This window comes from Urocampus carinirostris, chromosome 6, assembly GCF_059441175.1.
Source record: "Urocampus carinirostris isolate Australia breed hairy pipefish chromosome 6, RoL_Ucar_1.0, whole genome shotgun sequence".
Taxonomy (NCBI): Eukaryota; Metazoa; Chordata; class Actinopteri; order Syngnathiformes; family Syngnathidae; genus Urocampus; species Urocampus carinirostris.
Genome location: NC_142354.1, coordinates 40,908,214 through 40,928,016, shown reverse-complemented (window position 1 = coordinate 40,928,016; position 19,803 = coordinate 40,908,214). Strand labels below are relative to the sequence as shown.

At 40.0% G+C, this 19,803-nt stretch overlaps 1 protein-coding gene across 3 annotated transcripts in view; it reads left to right on the top strand.

The window, feature by feature from the left end:
* The window catches only part of slc12a5a (solute carrier family 12 member 5a), a 320,066-nt gene that overhangs the window by 234,348 nt on the left and 65,915 nt on the right, over window positions 1-19,803 (top strand). For all 3 annotated transcript variants that reach the window (XM_088339009.1, XM_088339007.1, XM_088339010.1), the window contains exon 4: window positions 15,357-15,503. In XM_088339009.1, the coding sequence (XP_088195135.1) occupies window positions 15,357-15,503 (147 nt within the window). The remainder of the gene's footprint in view (window positions 1-15,356; window positions 15,504-19,803) is intronic.

The window sequence follows — 19,803 nt, the reverse complement described above, 5'->3', positions numbered from 1 at the left end:
TGACTGCTAAAGGAGGCAGGGGAGTCTGTGCCCTGACTGCCGTGATATAAATATACAATTAAGAATATATCAAATGGTTATATTTATTCACTCTTTAAGTTTTTTCTCATTTAACTTGATGATTTTTGTATTCTCTTTTTCAAATCACTGAATTTTCACATTATATTATGAATAATTATAATAATTCCAGACTACATGATTAAAAGCTGCATGCTCAAATTTGAAAATGAAACTCAATTTTGGCTATGTTGGCCTGGAGAGGGATAGGCGCCTCTAGGCTGTGCTTGCCCAAGACACACCACAGGAAATGGGGCCCCTATGACCCTAGTGGTTGAGTGATCCAACCAACCAGCCGACCAACCAACCAATCAACAAGTCCATGTTTAAACAGCCATAAAAAGAACGAATTCTCATCCATTTACGTTTTAAGCCCAACGCACACCTAGTGCCAAATGAGGGCTGCGACGGGTAAAATGTGAGCCCTGTATTTCCTGAAAATAGTTCCTGGGCAACCAGACTATGGAGAATAGTGCCAGATTACAAAACAGACTTTTCTTTTTGCGGAGTTGTCATTGGTGGTCACCGTGGTAATGGACAAAATTGCATTCACTTGTTAATTCTCCTTGAAGATTGAGGACTTTTTGATGGATCATTTACTGTGCTGTTCAATTTGGATATCAAAATCTGGGACTTGATATGTGAGTGAAAAAGTTGAAAAAATGTGAGTAGGAGTACTGTCAAACCTCATTTTTTAACCCATTCATGTATAATGTTTTATAATATGTTGGCAAACATTTGGACTAATTTCCTCTGGAAGGGCATCGTGAATATTTCCAGACGTCACTGTGGTGTTTTAAAGGGCCTGCGTTGTGGAAAAGAGTCAAGTCAGGTCATGTTTATTTGTGACGCCCTTAATCACAAAGAGTCTCAAAGGGCTGCACAGACCACAGATTATTGCAAACCACAGACTATTATTACACCATCCCCTGATCTAAAACCTACAAGAGGGCAAGGAAAAACTAAAAAACCTCAACATGAAGAAAATGAAGAAACCTTGAGAAGGGACAGCGCAATCATAGATAATACACAGATATTGTCAACATAAAATATAGGTTATTCATATGCTATAGAATAGAAGTATATTTAAACAGTTCCACTCAGGTTGCAGATCAAATCTCAGGGGAAGAGCATTCCACAGCAACGGGGCCCGAATGGAGAACGCTCTCGAAACCTTACATTTGTCAATGTTCAGAGCAGTTTTTGAGAACAAGGCACAGCATTTAGATGGACCAACAACTAACATTGCGGTCTTTTCAAAGTTAAGGTGCAAGAAGTTGAGTGACATCCATTCTTTTATCTCACCAAGGCAGGCTTCCAAATTCCCAGTTTAGTGTGGCAGATTCCGCCATCGGAAGATATAGTTGAGTGTCATCTGCGTAGCAAGAAAACTGATATTATACTTGCGAATAATATCACCTAGTGGAAGCATGTTAATGCTAAAAAGAAGGGGGCCAAGTACTGAACCCTGCGGAACACCACAGGTAACACTAAAGGGCTCAGGTGTCATTTCACCATATTTAACACAGTGCGTCCTATCTGAGAGGTAGGATCTGAACCATAAGAAGACGGTTTAATCCATTTTTCCAACCGGTCGAGCAGCTTGTTTTATATATATATATATATATATATATATATATATATATATATATAGTATATAGATATAATGATGAACATAATGTGACTATGCCTCACCATGCATGTAATCGGAGAGAAGTTAAGTTTAGCCTTAGTTTGGACATCTGAAGTATAGTTATTTTAAGAGTAAGAATTTGTTCCAAGAGGCCCCGCCTCTTTATTGCCCTAGTTACTGTATCTGGGGCCTCAGCAGTGTGTGAGCACAGGTATGTAAGTGGGTATGACGTGTTACGAATTCCATTTTAGGAGCGAAACCCCGGTCTCTTTTGGACTGCATTCATCATTTAGTCTACCACGTAAGAAGTCCTTTTCCCATGCATGAAGTAGTATTTGAAAGAAACGTCAGGGTTTCACAAACATCTTATATCACCAAAACTGACATTGAAAAAGTGGGAAGGTTTTAGTTTGTATGAAACATTCAGCATACGGAGCCTTTTTAGCATGGATTTTAAATCTTTTAAATCATAAATTCTTGATAAGCCCTTCTCCCAATTTTGCTGGTGTCCTTTTTTGGCTTACATGCTCACCTTACTCATCTCAGAAATAATGCATCAAGCTCAACTTGGGTGGAATAGAGTGAGGCTTAACCTCACCTTGCATATTTTAAATTATTATTAAAAACATTCTCCATCTTTTGTCAAACGACAAAATCATTTGAGATCATGTGAAAGGCATAGAGAAATTGATATTTTGGCCCATTCCTCTTTGCAAAACAGCTCGAGCTCAGTGAGGTTGGATGGAAAGCGTTTATGAACAGCAGTTTATAGTTCTTTCCACAGATTCTCAATTGGATTGAGGTCTGGACTTTGACTTGGCCATTGTAACACCTTGATATGTTTTTTGGTGAACCATTCCATGGTAGCTGTTGTCTCTGTTTTGTATCATTGTCTTGTATGAAGACAAATCTCCGTCCGAGTCTCAGGTCTTTTGCGGACTCCATCAGATTTTCTTCCAGAATGGTCCTGTATTTGGCTCCATCCATCTTCCCATCAATTTAAACCACCTTCCCTGTCCCTGCTGAAGATAAGCAGGCCCAAACCATGATGCTGCCACCACCATGTTTGACTGTGGGAATTGTGTGTTGAGGGTGATGAGCTGTGCTGCTTTTACGCCAAACATAACGTCTCGCATTGTTGCCAAAAAGTTCAATTATGTTCTCATCTGACCAGCGCACCTTCTTCCACATGTTTGGTGTGTCTCCCATGTAGCTTGTGGCAAACTTTAAACAACACTTTTTATGGATGTCTTTAAGAAATGGCTTCTTTCTTCCCACTCTTCCATAAAGGCCAGATTTGTGCAGTATTCGACCGATTGTTGTCCTATGGACAGATTCTACCACCTAAGCTGTAGACCTCTGCAGTTCATCCAGAGTGATCATGTTCCTCTTGGCTGCATCTCTGATCAGTTTTCTCCTTGTATGAACTGAAAGTTTAGGGGGACGGCCCGATCTTGGTAGATTTGCATGGGTCTGATACTCCTTCCATTTCAATATTATTGCTTGCACAGTGCTCCTTGGGATTTTTAAAGATTGGGATATCTTTTTGTATCCAAATCCAGCTTTAAACTTCTCCACAACAGTAGCTCGGACCTGCCTGGTGTGTTCCTCGTTCTTCATGATCTCTCCGCTTTAAACAGACCGTTGAGATAATCACAATGCAGGTACATTTATACAGACACTTGATTACACACAGGTGGATTCCATTTATCATTGTTAGTCATTTATATCAACATTGAATCATTTAGAAATCCTCACTGAACTTCTGGACCGAGTTTGCTGCACTGAGAGTAAAGGGGCTGAATCATTTTGCACACCCACTTTTTGATTTTTTATTTGTAAAAAAAAGTTTAAGATATCCAATAAGGTGTGTTCCACTTCATGATTGTGTCCCACTTATTGTTGATGCTTCACAAGAAATTACAGTTTTATGTCTTTGTCTTTGAGGTCTGAAATGTGGCAAAAAGTCACAAAGTTGAAGGGGTCCAAATAGTTTTGCAAGCCACTGTAATGTGCTCTGAAGTCAGTGTGTGCACTTACGGCGTGAATTACGGTGAATCAGGGAAACGGAAGCAAGGTCTCTGTAGACTGAACTATGCAAACACATCCAATTTACCGGGAAATGCAACCTGCACGCGGAAAAGCTGTGTGCTAGAACCCGCACGTCCAGAAAAGGGAAGTTGTACAGGTGGGCTGGATGGACGTGGGGAACACTGACCTTGTTTATTTACAGATTGGGGACGGTTCCTGCACAGCCCTAGTGGACACTGGGTCATTAACAATGTTCCCTGTAATTTTCCACGGGTCTGAGCGTTCACACAAAGTCGGTGAGCAGCGCTTGAAACAACAGTGAGCAACCATAATCCCAAGTGTGGCCAGATAATTCATCATCAAACATGTCCGAAACTTGACATCAAGTTACAATTTGCTGAGTTTCCGGCAAGGCAAAATTATTTTTCACTTTTGAATGAATTGACTCACGTACCATTGCAAAGGTTGTACGGGCTACAAACGTCGTTTGTTCTTACAATTCTTTCACAAGATATCCATTTATTTTTATTTCCTGATATATTTTGTCGCATAATATTAACATTTTTGGGGGCTTATTTAGTCGGTTGTAAGATACAGAACCATACTTAATCACATTTTTTAGTGGAAGTATAATGTTGGCAACAAGATTTACTTTATATAATTGGAAATTATTTAAATGCAACACAAACTTTTTCTTCTTTTTTCCGTGTTTTTTTCTACCTTTTTTTAAATTCCTTTAAAAAAAATCTCATTGTGTTTATTTTTTCCGAGCCGTTACTTTTTTCTTTTTGTTCTCTATTTACTTTTTTCTTACATTTCTTTCTTTTCTTTTTTTTCTGGCTTTTTTCTAAATGTTTCCTTCTTTTTTCTCTTCCTTTTGTTTCTTTTTTTCTCAGCTTTTCACTACTTTTTCATTTTTGTACTTTTTTCTTTTTTGTTCTATTCCCCCCTTCCTTTAAGTCATTTTGTGCAAAGTTTTACATAATATTTGGTCATGTTGGGATTAAAGAAGCAAAAACAACCCGAAGAGCCGTTTAGGACCCAAAAGAGCCGGTTCCTTTTAGTGAGCCGAGCCGAAGAAGCCGGTTCCCCGACAAACCCTACTAACTTTACTCAACTTCGTTCTCCTCGACTCGACTTCAAAATACCGCATTTAGGACACAACGTCAGGAGAACCCGTGAATTTTTACCTTCATGCACTGTAACTTTGACTTGAGTCGCTTCTTAATTCGTAATTTTGAGCCCTCATTTTTGTGCGCTGGCTAGATTTTCTTGTGCGCTGAGGATGTGCGAGCAGTGCGCAATTGCGCACGTGCGCGGCTTGGAGGAAACACTGGTCATGAGCCACAGTTCTGATGCTGGGCATCTTTCCAGTGGGAACCGTCTTAAGACCCCGACCCTCACATAACTGAGGGCCGTGACTGGCAAAATATCCAGCATGAGAGGAAGAATGACATGTTTGTTCGTCCTAAGAGACCTGACAACAAATCATTCAGCCTGGGTGGCGGGTATGCGTGACTCTTGTATATCAGGTCGATACTTTTTTGAGAGCTGCAAATATTGTGGTGGACTTGGGAGCTGGGGAATTCATCCTGCCAAGTGGTCAGTGTGTGAAGCTGATTTTGGCCTCTCAGCGGGGTGCTGAGGGAGCGACTGTCAACACAGTAATTTTAGAAGTCACAAGTCCGCTGGGGGAAGCGCCAGTTATCGGGTAGAGGTTGGTTGTCCCAAGATGGACCCTAGACACTGAGGCGAATATTGAGGCGGTTGTGAGATGTTTTTATTTACCCCTTGGGGTGAGGGGCTTCATAAAGGGGAAAGCAGTCTCATCTCATCTCATTAGCTGCACCGCTTATCCTCAGTAGGGTCGCGGGGGTGCTGGAGCCCATCCCAGCAATCATCGGGCAGTGGGCAGGGGACACCCTGAACTGGTTGCCAGCCAATTGCAGGGCACACGGGGAAAGCAGTGTTTTAGTTTAATTATATTGCTGCTTTATTAGGGTTTGACTGTTTTTTGCAAATCAATTGTAATATAAATATTTCTGTTTATCTTTTTATACTTGAAAAGGTTTAAAATGTAGTAATTTAACTAAACAAAAACAGAAAGTTTCATATCGAAAACCATTGTGCGGTGTTAATCAAAATAAAACACTTACTCAAGCGGGAAAGATACGATTATACAATAACAATGACAGTGTTCTTGTTTGCCCGCGTCCCTGCATCCTAGACGCATCATTTTTGCCGGGGACGCATAGTCTCAAATCAACGTGCGTCCCTGGGACGCAACTTTTTGACACCAAATTGTCATTATTACCCGATTATTATTTTTTTTTGACAAAGATTTACCGCACTCCAAACTTTTCGTCAGGCAGATCCCCATTGTTGTTTTGGTCTCGCGCCGATCTCGGCAAACGAGATCTCGTTGCTTCGAGATGACGTCATTGTTTTGGTGGTTGCCGAGTGATAGAGAAGTATGCCTCCGTAAAAACAGTTGGTATTAGGTGCAAATCAACAAAAAATTGGTAATTTCTTCAGTGTCGGTAATAAGTCGAAACATAATACAGAAAGTGGTAACAACGGCAATAATTCCGGCACGAAAAAAACGGCGGAGAATTTCTTCAGAAGACCGCGAAGGCAAGGAAAACACGTGTTTTGAAGCGAACGATTCGACGAAAGAAAATAAACAAAAGAATACTCCGAGCAAGAAAAGGACTTTTCTGCCAAAATGGACTCAATTATATTCCTGCTTACGCTATGAGGAGGATAATAATGGAGGCTACATGTTCTGTGATGCGTGCACCCAGCGTGACAAAAAAACTGGATTGCATAAATCATTTCGCAATACAAACTTTCAGAAAAGCACATTGGATCGGCACAACGACAATGAAAACCACAAATTAGCTATGGAAATTCCGTTGCTGCAATTGGACCTTGAGAAGGCATTACAACTGTGGCGGGACAGCAAACCACGAAGAATATATGAACTGAAAAATCTGAAGTGATTAAAACTGCATGTATATATAGACTAATATTTCAGAAATATGATTTTGTATAATGTACAATATATTTGTGAACTGAAAAATCTGAAGTGATAACTGCTTTGTATTACCAATTAAGTGTGATGATTAAAACTGAATGAATATATAGATTTATATATTTATTTATATATTTGTCGCCGATTTACAATTTCAACCTGGATAACACTAAATTTTGGGGACCCATAGATCTCTGTTGGGCCCCATAGATTTTTGAGCATGCGAGTCCCCGGGACCCATCACTTTTCACAGGTAAAATGAACACTGGACTTGATATTTCCGAGCAAAAGGGTATCAGATCAGTATCGATCGATACCACTATGTATCCAACTTTACCGGATCAATACCAAAATTGTATTGCAGACCCTTAATTTCTGCCAGATGAACACAAAACGTATTTGTTTGGCTTTCTCCATGCAGGTTTCCAGCTGACCTAAATTTGTGTACCTGCGAAAGCAAAATATTTCATGCGTCTGAGTGCACCTTAGCAGGTTAGCTCAGAATCTGTAAATTCCGGAAAAAAAACTCTCTTTCAACCTGAAATGTGAAGTGGTGAGCCGCAAGCACGGCAGAGGATATTCATCGTCGGATCACGTGGGAGCCAGGTTAGAAAGGTGACGGTGGGATGAGGGGTGCACTTGAGGTTGGCCTCTCTTTTCGCCATCTCTTTAATAATTGAACGCACCTGAGCAAGAACACATTTATTTTATCGACTCCTGTTTGTCCAGCCGAGCGTGGCGGCACCGTTACAGGCTTGCCCTCGGACTCCCTCCTTGCCTCCATTCCATTTAATTCCTCCATCATTTAATTACATCCTCTTCAGTCGCAAATTGGAAACCCGACGTAAATGTGCCGCATAGGTGTTACTTCCACAAGACAAGACAAAGAGTTGCCTCCAATAAGTTTCCTGTTGGGAACGATCCAGGAAAAAAAGAAACTGAAAAAAAAGAACTGAATATACTCTATTAGTTAGAGATAATAAACCACCTGTGGCCTGTGTGTTGTTTTGGTTGAGTGCAACTGTCACGAAACCGGACCAGAGACAGGAGACAGGAAGGGTGAACTAATTTGCGTTAACGATCAGTTTCTTTTATTAAGGAAATAAAAATCGTCCAACACTCAGGGACAAAAACAAAAACAGGCTTACAGGCAAACAGGAACTCAGACTAGGAATACTCACAAAACAGGCTTTTACTCAGAACGGGCAAGTACAGGTTTCCTCAAGTCAAACAGAACAGAATAATGCAAAGTAATGCAATGAACCCGCAATCCCCAAAACCCGCCCTTAAGAAGCACACACGCAAATTAGAAAATCTGCTACAGCCGGTGCCGAGGGGGCGGGGCCAGCCAGTCGCCATGGCGACCATGCTGGACATGACAGCAACATGCATATACCAATAACCAGGTCTCCCCCTCTGCAATAGGTTGAACAAAATCACAATTTTTCAATATAGCATACAGTAATATTTATATTTAATTATTTTTTGGGTGTATGACAAATCAAAATAAGATATTAGATCGATGTTTTTTTCAACTTGAAGGGAGAACAGACCACCGAGCCCAAATGACAGAAATTCCAACCTGTTCTAAAATTCCTACCCTGAGCACTTTCGTTTTTATTGAAGAGTTACAAAAGTAAATCCTTGCTGTCTTGTTGTGTTCACGGTGTTGTGAAAGGATAGTGGGATTGTGGACACGTTCTTAAGGATGGGCTGGGCACCCGTATGATGCGGCAGGGGTAAACCAGTGAAAGCTGTCGGGCCCTGCTGTTGAACAAAAAAGTGTGTCGTGTCACCCTGACCCAAGTGACATGGCCGCTTTCTGGTGTCCCGTTTCATCTGGAGGGACGAAAGCATGACCAAGTGAGGTGCCCAGGTGCCTAACTTGTTTGGGTGTTTGGGCAATTGGGTTGGCCATGGTCCAAAATTGTTTGTGTGTGTTTTTTTGCTTTTTTTTTTTGTTTTGTTTTGTTTAATCACCGCAGCACGGCGGCGCAGTGGTTAGCGCTTGTGCGGCACAGTTCATGTCATGGGAACCTGTCGTGGGTTCAAATCCAGCTCCAGACTTCCTGTGCGGAGTTTGTATGTTCTCCCCGTGCTTGCGTGGGTTTCCTCCGGGCACTCCGGTTTCCTCCCACATTCCAAAAACATGCATTTCAGGTGAATTGGCCGGTCCAAATTGTCCCTAGGTGTGAATGAGCGAGTGAGTTGTCTGTCCCCGTGTGCCCTGCGATTGGCTGGCAACCACTTCAGGGTGTCCCCTGCCCACTGCCCGATGATTGCTGGGATGGGCTCCAGCACCCCCGCGACCCTAATGAGGATAAGCAGTACGGCTAATGAGACGAGAGATGAGACCGTTGCCACATTGGTGGAGCATTTTAACCCAAAGACAACAGGGTGGTTAACATATTTTCTCCCAGAGATTGCTAGGTGGCTAGCGCTTGGTAAAGAGTGTCAGGTTAATCCAAACTGTTTTGAATACCGCTCTATTGACTTGAAAGTGGACTTTGGTGAGAGGCAAGGGGCACCAGGCCAAGCGTGAGAAGGTGGAATTGACTGCTCTTACTCATTTATCAAAAGGTTGCGTGTCAAACCCACCTGAGCCACGTTCCGTGGCCAAGCCATGCAACAACTCCCCCAAATGCTTCATCTCGGTGGGCAGCTGTTGCCTTGCAGCCTGCTCAGCGGTGCCCTGCTGGCCTACCTGTGGCCGTGCAGCAGCCTGTGCTGACGGTGGCCTGCTCCCACGGGAAATCAGCCCTGTTTCTGCCGCTGCTGGCTCCAGGCCGGCTCACCAAACCTATTTTGTGTGCAGGTGTGTGCTCCTGCGTTTTGTGTGGACAGGACGGCTGTCCACAAATGAAACATCAATTGGAGGAAAATAGGAAAGCAGCACTTTTGATAAGTGTGTGAGTCGGTCTTTCTTGCTCCCAACAGACTCACTGATTCAATGCATACACAAGTGTTCAATTTGTTAGCGGCTACTTCAACATATAGCTGCGTCATTTCAATCATGCACTGGTGGCCGTTCGACAAATCTGTTAGGAGAAATGGAAGCATGTCCCTCTTCTTCTAGGGTTCATTTGAATTTGATGTTAGTGTAAGACAGAGGTGTCGGAGTGAAATGGACGTAGGGCCGAATAAGGAATTTTAATACAAGCCGAGAGCCAGAATAATGGAATCTTAACAATTTTTTAAAATGCTGTATATAGTCTCGTGAAGCTATTGAAAACCGAAAAAAAGATGACCAGATAAAGTAATATTTTCTCATTTGTCCGTCAGTAATTTCAAATTTTCAACAAGCACACAAGACAAATGTCCCCTTAAATGAAAATCCCCATAACATGGACATAGTTTATTGCATTTAACTGCTAATGCTAGTTGCTAATGTTGTGCTAGTCCCAACTAATGACCCCTGAAGCTAGTGAAAGCTAGCATCTAAAATATATTGAGCAATGCTTGACGATACAAATACTAAACCCGATAAATCTAAATATGTACTCACCACTTGAGGTATAAAAGAAGGGATTTTTTATTTTATTTGTCCGTCAGTAATTTTAAATTTTCAACAAGCACACAAAGACAAATGTCACCTTAAATGAAAATCCCCATAACATGAACATAGTTTATTGCATTAAACGGCTAATGCTAGTTGCTAATGTTGTGCTAGTCCCAACCAATGACGCCTAAAGATTCGACATGGCGGCGCGCATGGATGCCGCGGCTAGTTGCTCTCCAACTCATCTTCTATTTATTACCGTTCTCTTGTCTTTTTTGCTTTCTTTTCTGGACACATGCGTGGCCAATAATACTTATAGTCGGGAGGAACTTATTCAATTGGGTGGGCGTCTAAATTCCGACTTTTCAGGCACTTTTTATACCACCTTTGATATCCCGAAGAAACCTTGGGAAGGGACCGCACATGTGGTAATCCCCCTTTCAGGATGACCAGGCTGCAATGGATGTTGCAATAACAAATAATACACATATATTGTCAACAAAAATTTTAGGTTATTCATATGCTATGGAGTAGAAGTGTGTTTTAAGTTTAGATTCCAACATTTCCACTGAGGTTGCAGATCGGATCTCAGGGGGAAGAGCATTCCACAGCACTGGTGTCCGGATGGAGAACGCTCTCGAACTTGCGGAACTCTTCTTGGCTCTTGGGATCACCAGTAGACCAGCGTTTTCAGAACAAAGGCTCCGGACCGGAACATAGGGGGAAATTAAATCTGAAAGATATGAGGGAGCAAGTCCATGCATGATTTTGTATAATACAAACAGAACCTTAAAATCACATTTTAGGCTAACAGGGAGCCAATGCAGGTTAGCTAAAATCGGGGTAATGTGATCAAACTTTCTTGTCTTAGTTAAAAGCCTCGCTGCAGCAATTTGTATTAGCTGAAGAATCTTGAATTTGGACTTCGGGAGACCGGAGAGCAGTGCATTACAGTAATCGAGACGGGAAGTAACAAACACGTGGACTATAATCTCGGCATCCGACGGAGACAGCATAGGACAAATTTTAGCAATGTTGCGAAGATGGAAGAAAGTGGTTCTAGTCATTTTCTTCACGTGTGTTTAAAAGGACAGATCTGGGTCAAATATCTGTTAAAATTAGTCATTGTCAAGACTATTTCGTGGCTATATTTACACAAATAAAATACATATAATGTTAAAATCTAATCGTGATACCAAGAGCAGAATTACTCACGTCCTCCGTGATATTGGTAAGAAGGGAAAGAGACCCCGCCCACGGTCGTGATTTATTACGCGTCAGGGAGAAACGGCACACATGAGAACTTCACAATAAAAGAATATAAGATTGATAAACGTACAAGAGATGCAATTAGACTGATTATTGAAACGTTACTTCATGTGTGTGTGTGTGTGTGTGTGTGTGTGTGTGTGTGTGTGTGTGTGTGTGTGTGTGTGTGTGTGTGTGTGTGTGTGAAAGATTGTTTTTATATTTTGGAATATAAAACAACTTATATTCACACAGTGAATTCTGAGAAATATTACAACCAAAACGACCAACCTATCATATGACACCTAAATTTTTAACCGAGTCACTTTGGGTGATATGACTTTTGTCAATGTTCACAGCAGTTTTTGAGAACAAGTCACGGCATTTAGATGGACCAATAACTAACATTTCGGTCTTTTCAGAGTTAAGACGCAAGAAGTTGAATGACATCCACTCTTTTATGTAGTGCATCGGCAAAATACCACTTCCTCTGTTTTATAACCATCGCCATCTTCTGTCTTTGGCAAAAGGGATATGATAAAAGACTAAATTGTCTCGGAACCTTGCAGCCCACCACTCAGCAAAATTACCATCGTAAAAAGTCGTGGTTATATTTTTCTGCGTGGCTATGGTATTTGTTTCAAATCAAATGTTCATTCCAGTGTTCATTTTACCTCTGAAAAGTGATGGGTCCCGGGGACTCGCATGCTCAAAAATGTATGGGTCCCAACAGAGATCTATGGGTCCCCAAGATTTGGTGTGCTCCATGCCCTTACAACTGTCGTATTTTCCCTTACAAAATACAAAAAAATCTTTTTTTTTTTTCAAAACATGTTTATTTATGTAGTTTAACATGTTATATTGTACATGTGTTTCCTTATATCACATATATTGTTAATGAACATTTTGTTGTGAGACAATGAGTTGCTCGACATGAATGAGGTTTTTTTATAGAAAAAAGTTCAAAAATGAAGTCGCTTGGACGTTCACTGTAGAAGGAAAAAATGCATGCAAATATAATTAAGTAGAACAATACATTTCCTTATTCAAATTATTAATTCATTTTCTGCATTCAATTATTGTTGGTAATATACTGATTAAAAGGGATCACCACAAACCTGTCTTTTTTCATTTTCTCCTTTTATACTTCCTGTTTTTCTTAACTTCTTTATACAACATCATCATTCGTAATATAATGCATCAAAGCAAGTGAGCCGTTTGAGAGCCGGCTCTCTTTAATGAGTTGAGCCGAAAAAGCCGGTTCTCTAAAAACAAACGGACTTTCACTACACAACCCGAACTGGAGATCGGCGTGCAGACGAAAACTCGAACCGCGAGACCAAAACAACAATGGCGGATCTGCCTCACGAAAAGTTTGGAGTGCGGTAAATCTTTGTTAAAAAATGATAATGACAATTTCGTGTCAAAAAAGTTGCGTCCCGGGGACGCACGTTGATTTGACACGATGCGTCCCCAGCAAAAATAATGCGTCTAGGACGCAGGGACGCAGGCAAACGAGGACACTGTCATTCAAGTGCTGTAAATGGTAAACGGTCCGCATTTACCATTAGCGCTTTTCAAGTCAATGAGGACCTGCCAAAGCGTTTTATAATGTGCTTCACACTTACCCATTCACACACACACTCACACACCAATAGCGGCCATGCAGCCATGCAAGGCGCCGACCTGCTTATTGGGGGCATTACGGATTCAGTGTCTAGCCTGTCAATATCAAAGACCACCAACATCACCCACCCTCCCTTCAAGGACCGGGAGTGCTTAATTACAGCGTTGCAGCAAGTGTGAGTAACTTGGACAGAAATAAAAATGGAAGACGGAAAACATCGATTTGGTGCCAGCAGCTTTGAAAATGTTTTCCTTTGAGGTGTTTGGAAGGTGCGATAAACATCAATACCCTCTACAATAAAAGTATGTTATTTCCAGGCCTGCCGATTTCCGCGGACTGAACAAGAGATTGATTGAATGGATAATCACCATAGGTGTTTGAAATCTGTCAAACTCATATTTAAAACAAGTCACGTTTTACAAGAATACTGTCACTCCAACAAAGTTAAAATGGGAAAAAAACTACACAAAATTCGAGAGACAAAGTGTGTTATTTAGCGCCTCTCAGCAATAAAGAAAAACACCTTATTAATTAAAAAATATATTGATTTGAATAATAAGCAAAAAATACATTAACTATCCACATACATTGGAGATCATAACATACCTGTCAAGCTCCAGGTCTCCATGCCCTTACAAACTGTCGTATTTTCCCTTACAAAATACAAAATAATCTTACACCATTTTTTTTCAAACGTGTTTATTTATGTAGTTGAATATGTTATATTGTACATGTGTTTCGTTACATCATATATATTGTTAATTACCATTTTGTTGTGAGATCCTGAGTTGCTTGACATGAATGAGGTTTATTATTAAAAAAAGCTCAAAAATTAAATAGCTTGGAAGTTCACTGTAGAAGGAAAAAAAATACATGCAAACATAATTAAGTAGAATAATACATTTTCTTATTCAAATTATTAATTCATTGTCTGCATTATAATATTGTTGGTAATATACTGATTAAAGGGACCAAAAACCTGTCTTTTTTCTTTTTCTCCTTTTATATTTCTTTGTTTTCTTAACTTCTTTATACAACTTAATAATTCATAATATAATGCATCAAAGCAAGTGAGCCGTTTGAGAAGTGGCTCTCTTTAATGAATTGAGCCGAAAAAGCCAGTTCTTTAAAAAGAGACGGACTTCCTTTCACTACACAACTCGAACTCGTTTGACTTGATTGATTTGCCATTTCGTGATAGTCAGTGTCTACCGGATGGTACCCATAATTAAGAAATTTGCGTTTTTCCGTACAGATTTTCTTGTACGTCGTACTTTGTATGGCAAAAACGTACAGGTTGACAGGTATGTCTTAATTAGAGAACAACCTGTAAAAAAATTGAGAAAAATTACCTTTCCACGGATAAGTTACATTTTAACATTTATTTTCACAAATTGACTAAAGGCATTCCACCCCCAAAAAATATTTTTTCAGAAAATGCACTGTTCAAAATTAGAAAACACACTGATCAAAATTAAAGAACAACAATGGTATTGGCATGAATGAAAACTCCTCAAGGTTACCTGGTTAGCAATTAGTAAGACGTGTACACAGGGTTGGGTAGGGTTACTTTAACTTGATTACTTTCAATTACTTTTGGATTACTCCAATACCAAATATGCTAATAAAAGACAAAAGAAACTAAATATGAATAAAACTTACAACACGTGGTAAGCTTTCTCTCCTGGCTTTGATCTCTTTGTTCTCCGGCAAAACTAACATAAAATGCGACAGAAACAAAATGAAAATAAATCCAAACAGCTTGCCGACATCATTTTTGCCGTTCCATGTATTCCTTTACCCCCCCAAGCCTGCACAAAATTTAGTGTCCAGGGTGTTTACTGCCCGAAGATAGCTGGTATGGGCTCCAGCACCTCCCGTGACCCTATTGAGGATAAGCGGTGCAGATAATGGATGGATGGATGGATAAAAATACAATTGTAAATATTTTTAACAACAATAACTCATACTTTTAAAGACAGGTCTCATTATCATAGTTATTATTATAATCATCGTTTCTTTTAATATTATTATTGATAAAATACAACTTTTCAGCAAATATGTTCCATACAAAGATTGTCTCATTAAGTATTAATCCTTTAAAAGCATTTAAAAAAACAATTAAATTTGGGAAAAGTCAAACTATCATATCGAAAAATATTTTTTTTCTGCATATCTTATTTCCTTTCTATGTTTATGTATTTGTTTTTTGTGATCTTGCACACAGGCCCCCCAGCTTGGAACACTTATGGGTGTGTACATGCCCTGCATCCAGAACATCTTTGGCGTCATCCTCTTTCTCAGGATGACCTGGTTGGTCGGCATTGGCGGGATCATCGGGACCTTCATTATTGTCTTCATGTGCTGCACCACCGTGAGTACTTTATATCTGAGAGGAAAACTGAGATCACAGAACTGATCACTCGCTGATTGCCAAGCATAAAAAACATTGATACAAACACTTATGGAGTATTTAGAATCTTCATTGTAAAACCTGAGTGCAATGTTCCCTGTAATTTTGCACGGGTCTGAGCGTTTACACAAAGTCGGTGAGTAACGCTTGAAACAACAGTGAGCAACAGCAATCCCAAGTGTGGCAACTAAGTCATTATCAAACATATCCAAGTTTCCGGCAATGCAAAATTATTTTTCACTTTTGAATGAATTGACTAATGTACGATTGCAAAGGTTGCAGGGCCTACAAACATCATTTGTTTTTACAATTCTTTCACAAGATTTCCATTTATTTTATTCCTGGTATCTTTTGTTGCATAATACTAACATTTTTGGGGGCTTATTTAGTCGGTTGCACGATACACAACTGTTTTTAATCACATTTTTTAGTGGAAGTAAAATGTTGGCAACAAGATTGACTTGGTATGATTGGAAATTATTTGAATGCAACACAAACGTTTTCTTCTTTTTCCCTGTTTTTTCAAATTCCTTTGAAAAAATCTCATTGTGTTTATTTTTCCTAGCTGTTACTTTTTTCTTTTTGTTCTTTATTTACTTTTTTTTCCTTTGTTTCTTTCTTTTCTTTTCCTGGCTTTTTTTCTGATTTTTTCCCTCTTTTTTTCTCTTCGTTTTGTTTATTTTTTTTCTCAGCTTTTCACTACTTTTTCATTTTGGTATTTTTTGTACTATTCCCCCTTCCTTTAGGTCATTTTGTGCATAATTTTACATAATATTTGGTCATGTAGGGATGAAAGAAGCAAAAACAACCTGAAGAGCCGTTTCGGACCCGAAAGAGCCGGTTCCTTTTAGTGAGCCGAGCCAAAGAAGCCAGTTCTCGAAAAACTCTACTGACTTTACTCAACTTCGTTCTACTTCGACCTTGACTTCAAAATACCGCATTTAGAACACAACGTCAGGGGAACCCTTGTATCTTTAACTTCATGCACTGTAACTTTGACTTAATTCGCTTCTTAATTAGCAATTTTGAGCCCTGATTTTTGTGAACTGGCTAGATTTTCTTGTGCGCGGAAAAGCTCTGGGTAGTGCGCAATTGCGCACACACGCAGCTTAGAGGGAACATTGCCTGAGTGTATTCATGAGAAGTATGCATTACAAAAATGTGTGTTTTCTAGTAAAGCTTGTTAAAAAAGCTGTACGTAAGATGGAACTTTTTGACTCGCTGCGGCCATCTTCTAGCTCATGGGTTCATTAGAGTCTCAGTCAGCTCATTCATGTTGCGCGTGCAAGTATGTGCATTTCTTAGATGCGTTCAAATAAACTCTTCTTTTTTCAATTGTCCTGGGGTTTGGATTGACCGATGGACCCTACTTGAAGCTGGCCCTTATTTGACTTTCACCATTTTCATGCGACACCAACAAATAGAACAAAACAAATAAGTGTGGGAACAAGCGTAAAAGTAAGATAAAAGCAAATATGCCCAGTGGAAAATAAAGCATAAGAGCTCTTTGAAATCAGATGGCCATATTCAACACATAGAAAAAAGATAGGACTCCTTAAACCAGGGGTGTCAAACTCATTTTAACTCGGGGGCCACACAATAAAACAAACATTCTGTCGGGGGGCCAGACTAGTAGATTAAAGAGAAAGAAAAAGAGAGATAAAGAAATAAGAGAAAGAGGGAGGGAAAAGGAGAGATGGCAGGACGAAGAAAGAAAAAGAGAGTGGGGGAGAGAGCGTGAGAAACAAAAGATAAAAAGTCGTGAGAGAGGAGGAAAAGAAAGGGAGTGGAAGAAAGAAATCTAAAGAGAAGTAAAAAGACAGAAGGAGAGAAAAGAGAAAAGAAAGCGCGAAAGGTATGAAGAGACAAAGAGAAAAGAGAGAAAAGGAAAAAAAAAGGAAGTTAGAGCAAAAGAGGTTAAAAGACACAGAGAGAGAAAGAGACAAAGAGCAACAAAGGAAGAGAAAAAGAGAGACACGGAGAGTGAAAGAGACAGAGACAGAATGGGAGAAAAGGGGTGGAAAACAAAGAGAGAGAGAGAGAGAGAGAGAGAGAGAGAGAAAGAGAGAGAGAGAAATAAATACAGACTAAATACAGACTAGTAGATCAAAGAGAAATAAAAAGTGGGAGGGAAAATGAGAGAAGGCGGGACAAAGAAAGAAAAAGAGAGGGAGGGAGGGAGAGAGCGTGAGAAACAAAAGATAAAAAGTTGTGAGAGAGGAGGAAAAGAAAGGGAGTGGAAGAAAGAAATCTAAAGAGAAGTAAAAAGACAGAAGGAGAGAAAAGAGAAAAGAAAGCGCGAAAGGTATGAAGAGTCAAAGAGAAAAGAGAGAAAAGGAAAAGAAAGGAAGTTAGAGCAAAAGAGGTTAAAAGACACAGAGAGAGAAAGAGACAGAGTGGAAGAAAAGGGGTGGAAAACAAAGAAAGAGAGAGAGAGAGAGAGAGAGAGAAAGAGAGAGAGAAATAAATACAGACTAAATACAGACTAGTAGATCAAAGAGAAATAAAAAGTGGGAGGGAAAAGGAGAGAGGGCAGGACAAAGAAAGAAAGAGAGAGGGAGGGAGAGAGAGAGCGTGAGAAACAAAAGAGTTAAAAAGTTGTGAGAGAGGGTGAAAAGAAAGGGAGAGGACGAAAGAAATCCAAAGAGAAATAGAAAGACAGAAAGAGAGAAAAGAGAAAAGAAAGCGCGAAGGGTATGAAGAGAGAAAGAGAAAAGAGAGAAAAGGAAAAAAAAGGAAGTTAGAGCAAAAGAGGTCAAAAGACACAGAGAGAAGAGACACAGACACTGGGAGAAAAGGGGTGGAAAACAAAGAAAGAGAGAGAGAGAGAGAGAGAGAGAGAGAGAGAGAGAGAGAGAGAGAGAGAGAGAAAGAAAGAGAGAAAGAAATAAATACAGACTAAATACAAACTAGTAGATCAAAGAGAAATAAAAAGTGGGAGGGAAAAGGAGAGAGGGTGGGACAAAGAAAGAAAGAGAGAGGGAGGGAGAGAGAGAACGTGAGAAACAAAAGAGTTAAAAAGTTGTGAGAGAGGGTGAAAAGAAAGGGAGAGGAAGAAAGAAATCCAGAGTAATAGAAAGACAGAAAGAGAGAAAAGAGAAAAGAAAGCGCGAAGGGTATGAAGAAAGAAAGAGAAAAGAGAAAAGGAAAAAAAAGGAAGTTAGAGCAAAAGAGGTTAAAAGACACAGAGAGAAAAAGAGACACAGACAGTGGGAGAAAAGGGGTGGAAAACAAAGAAAGAGAGAGAGAGAGAGAGAGAGAGAGAGAGAGAGAGAGAGAGAGAGAGAGAGAGAGAGAGAGAGAGAGAGAGAGAGAGAGAGAGAGAGAGAGAGAGAGAGAGAGAGAGAGAGAGAGAGAGAGAGAGAGAGAGAGAGAGAGAAATAAATACAGACTAAATACAGACTAGTAGATCAAAGAAAAATAAAAAGTGGGAGGGAAAAGGAGAGAGGGCGGGACAAAGAAAGAAAAAGAGAGGGAGGGAGAGAGAGAGCATGAGAAACAAAAGAGTTGAAAAGTTGTGAGAGAGGGTGAAAAGAAAGGGTGAGGAAGAAAGAAATCCAAAGAGAAATAGAAAGACAGAAAGAGAGAAAAGAGAAAAGAAAGCGCGAAGGGTATGAAGACAGAAAGAGAAAAGAGAGAAAAGGAAAAAAGGAAGTTAAAGCAAAAGAGGTTAAAAGACACGGAGAGAGAAAGAGACAAAGAGCAACAAAGGAAGAGAAAAAGAGAGACACAGAGAGTTAAAGAGACAGAGACAGAGTGGGAGAAAAGAGGTAGAAAAGAAAGAGAGAGAGGGAGAGAGAAATAAATACAAGTACAGTGTCTTTGTTCGAGGCACCTGGCTTTGGCAACATCAAGTGGACATATTTCAACCTGCAGCTTGTTTTTCTCTTGCGCTTCTCTGAGTGTCGTCTCGCGGGCCGGATTCAATCCCTTAGCGGGCCTGATCTGGCCCGCGGGCCGACTGTTTGACATGTCAAGTCGGGAAACACCGATAATTGCTTATCAGTTTTATCAGGATAACTGAAATAAAAATGTCAATTTCATGAAGCAAACATTTTGAAATCTGTAGTCACGTTTCTTGTGTACATATCATGTCAATTATAACTACAGCCTCATCCTCCTTGTTTTATAACCTTATCTTCTCTGTTCCTTTATCTTCTTGGCTTTTTACCTCACTGTGAATGAGTGAACCTGGAGTGTCATGCCCAATTTCACAATATGTTAACCCATTTTGTAACGATGACAATAAAGGTATATTCTA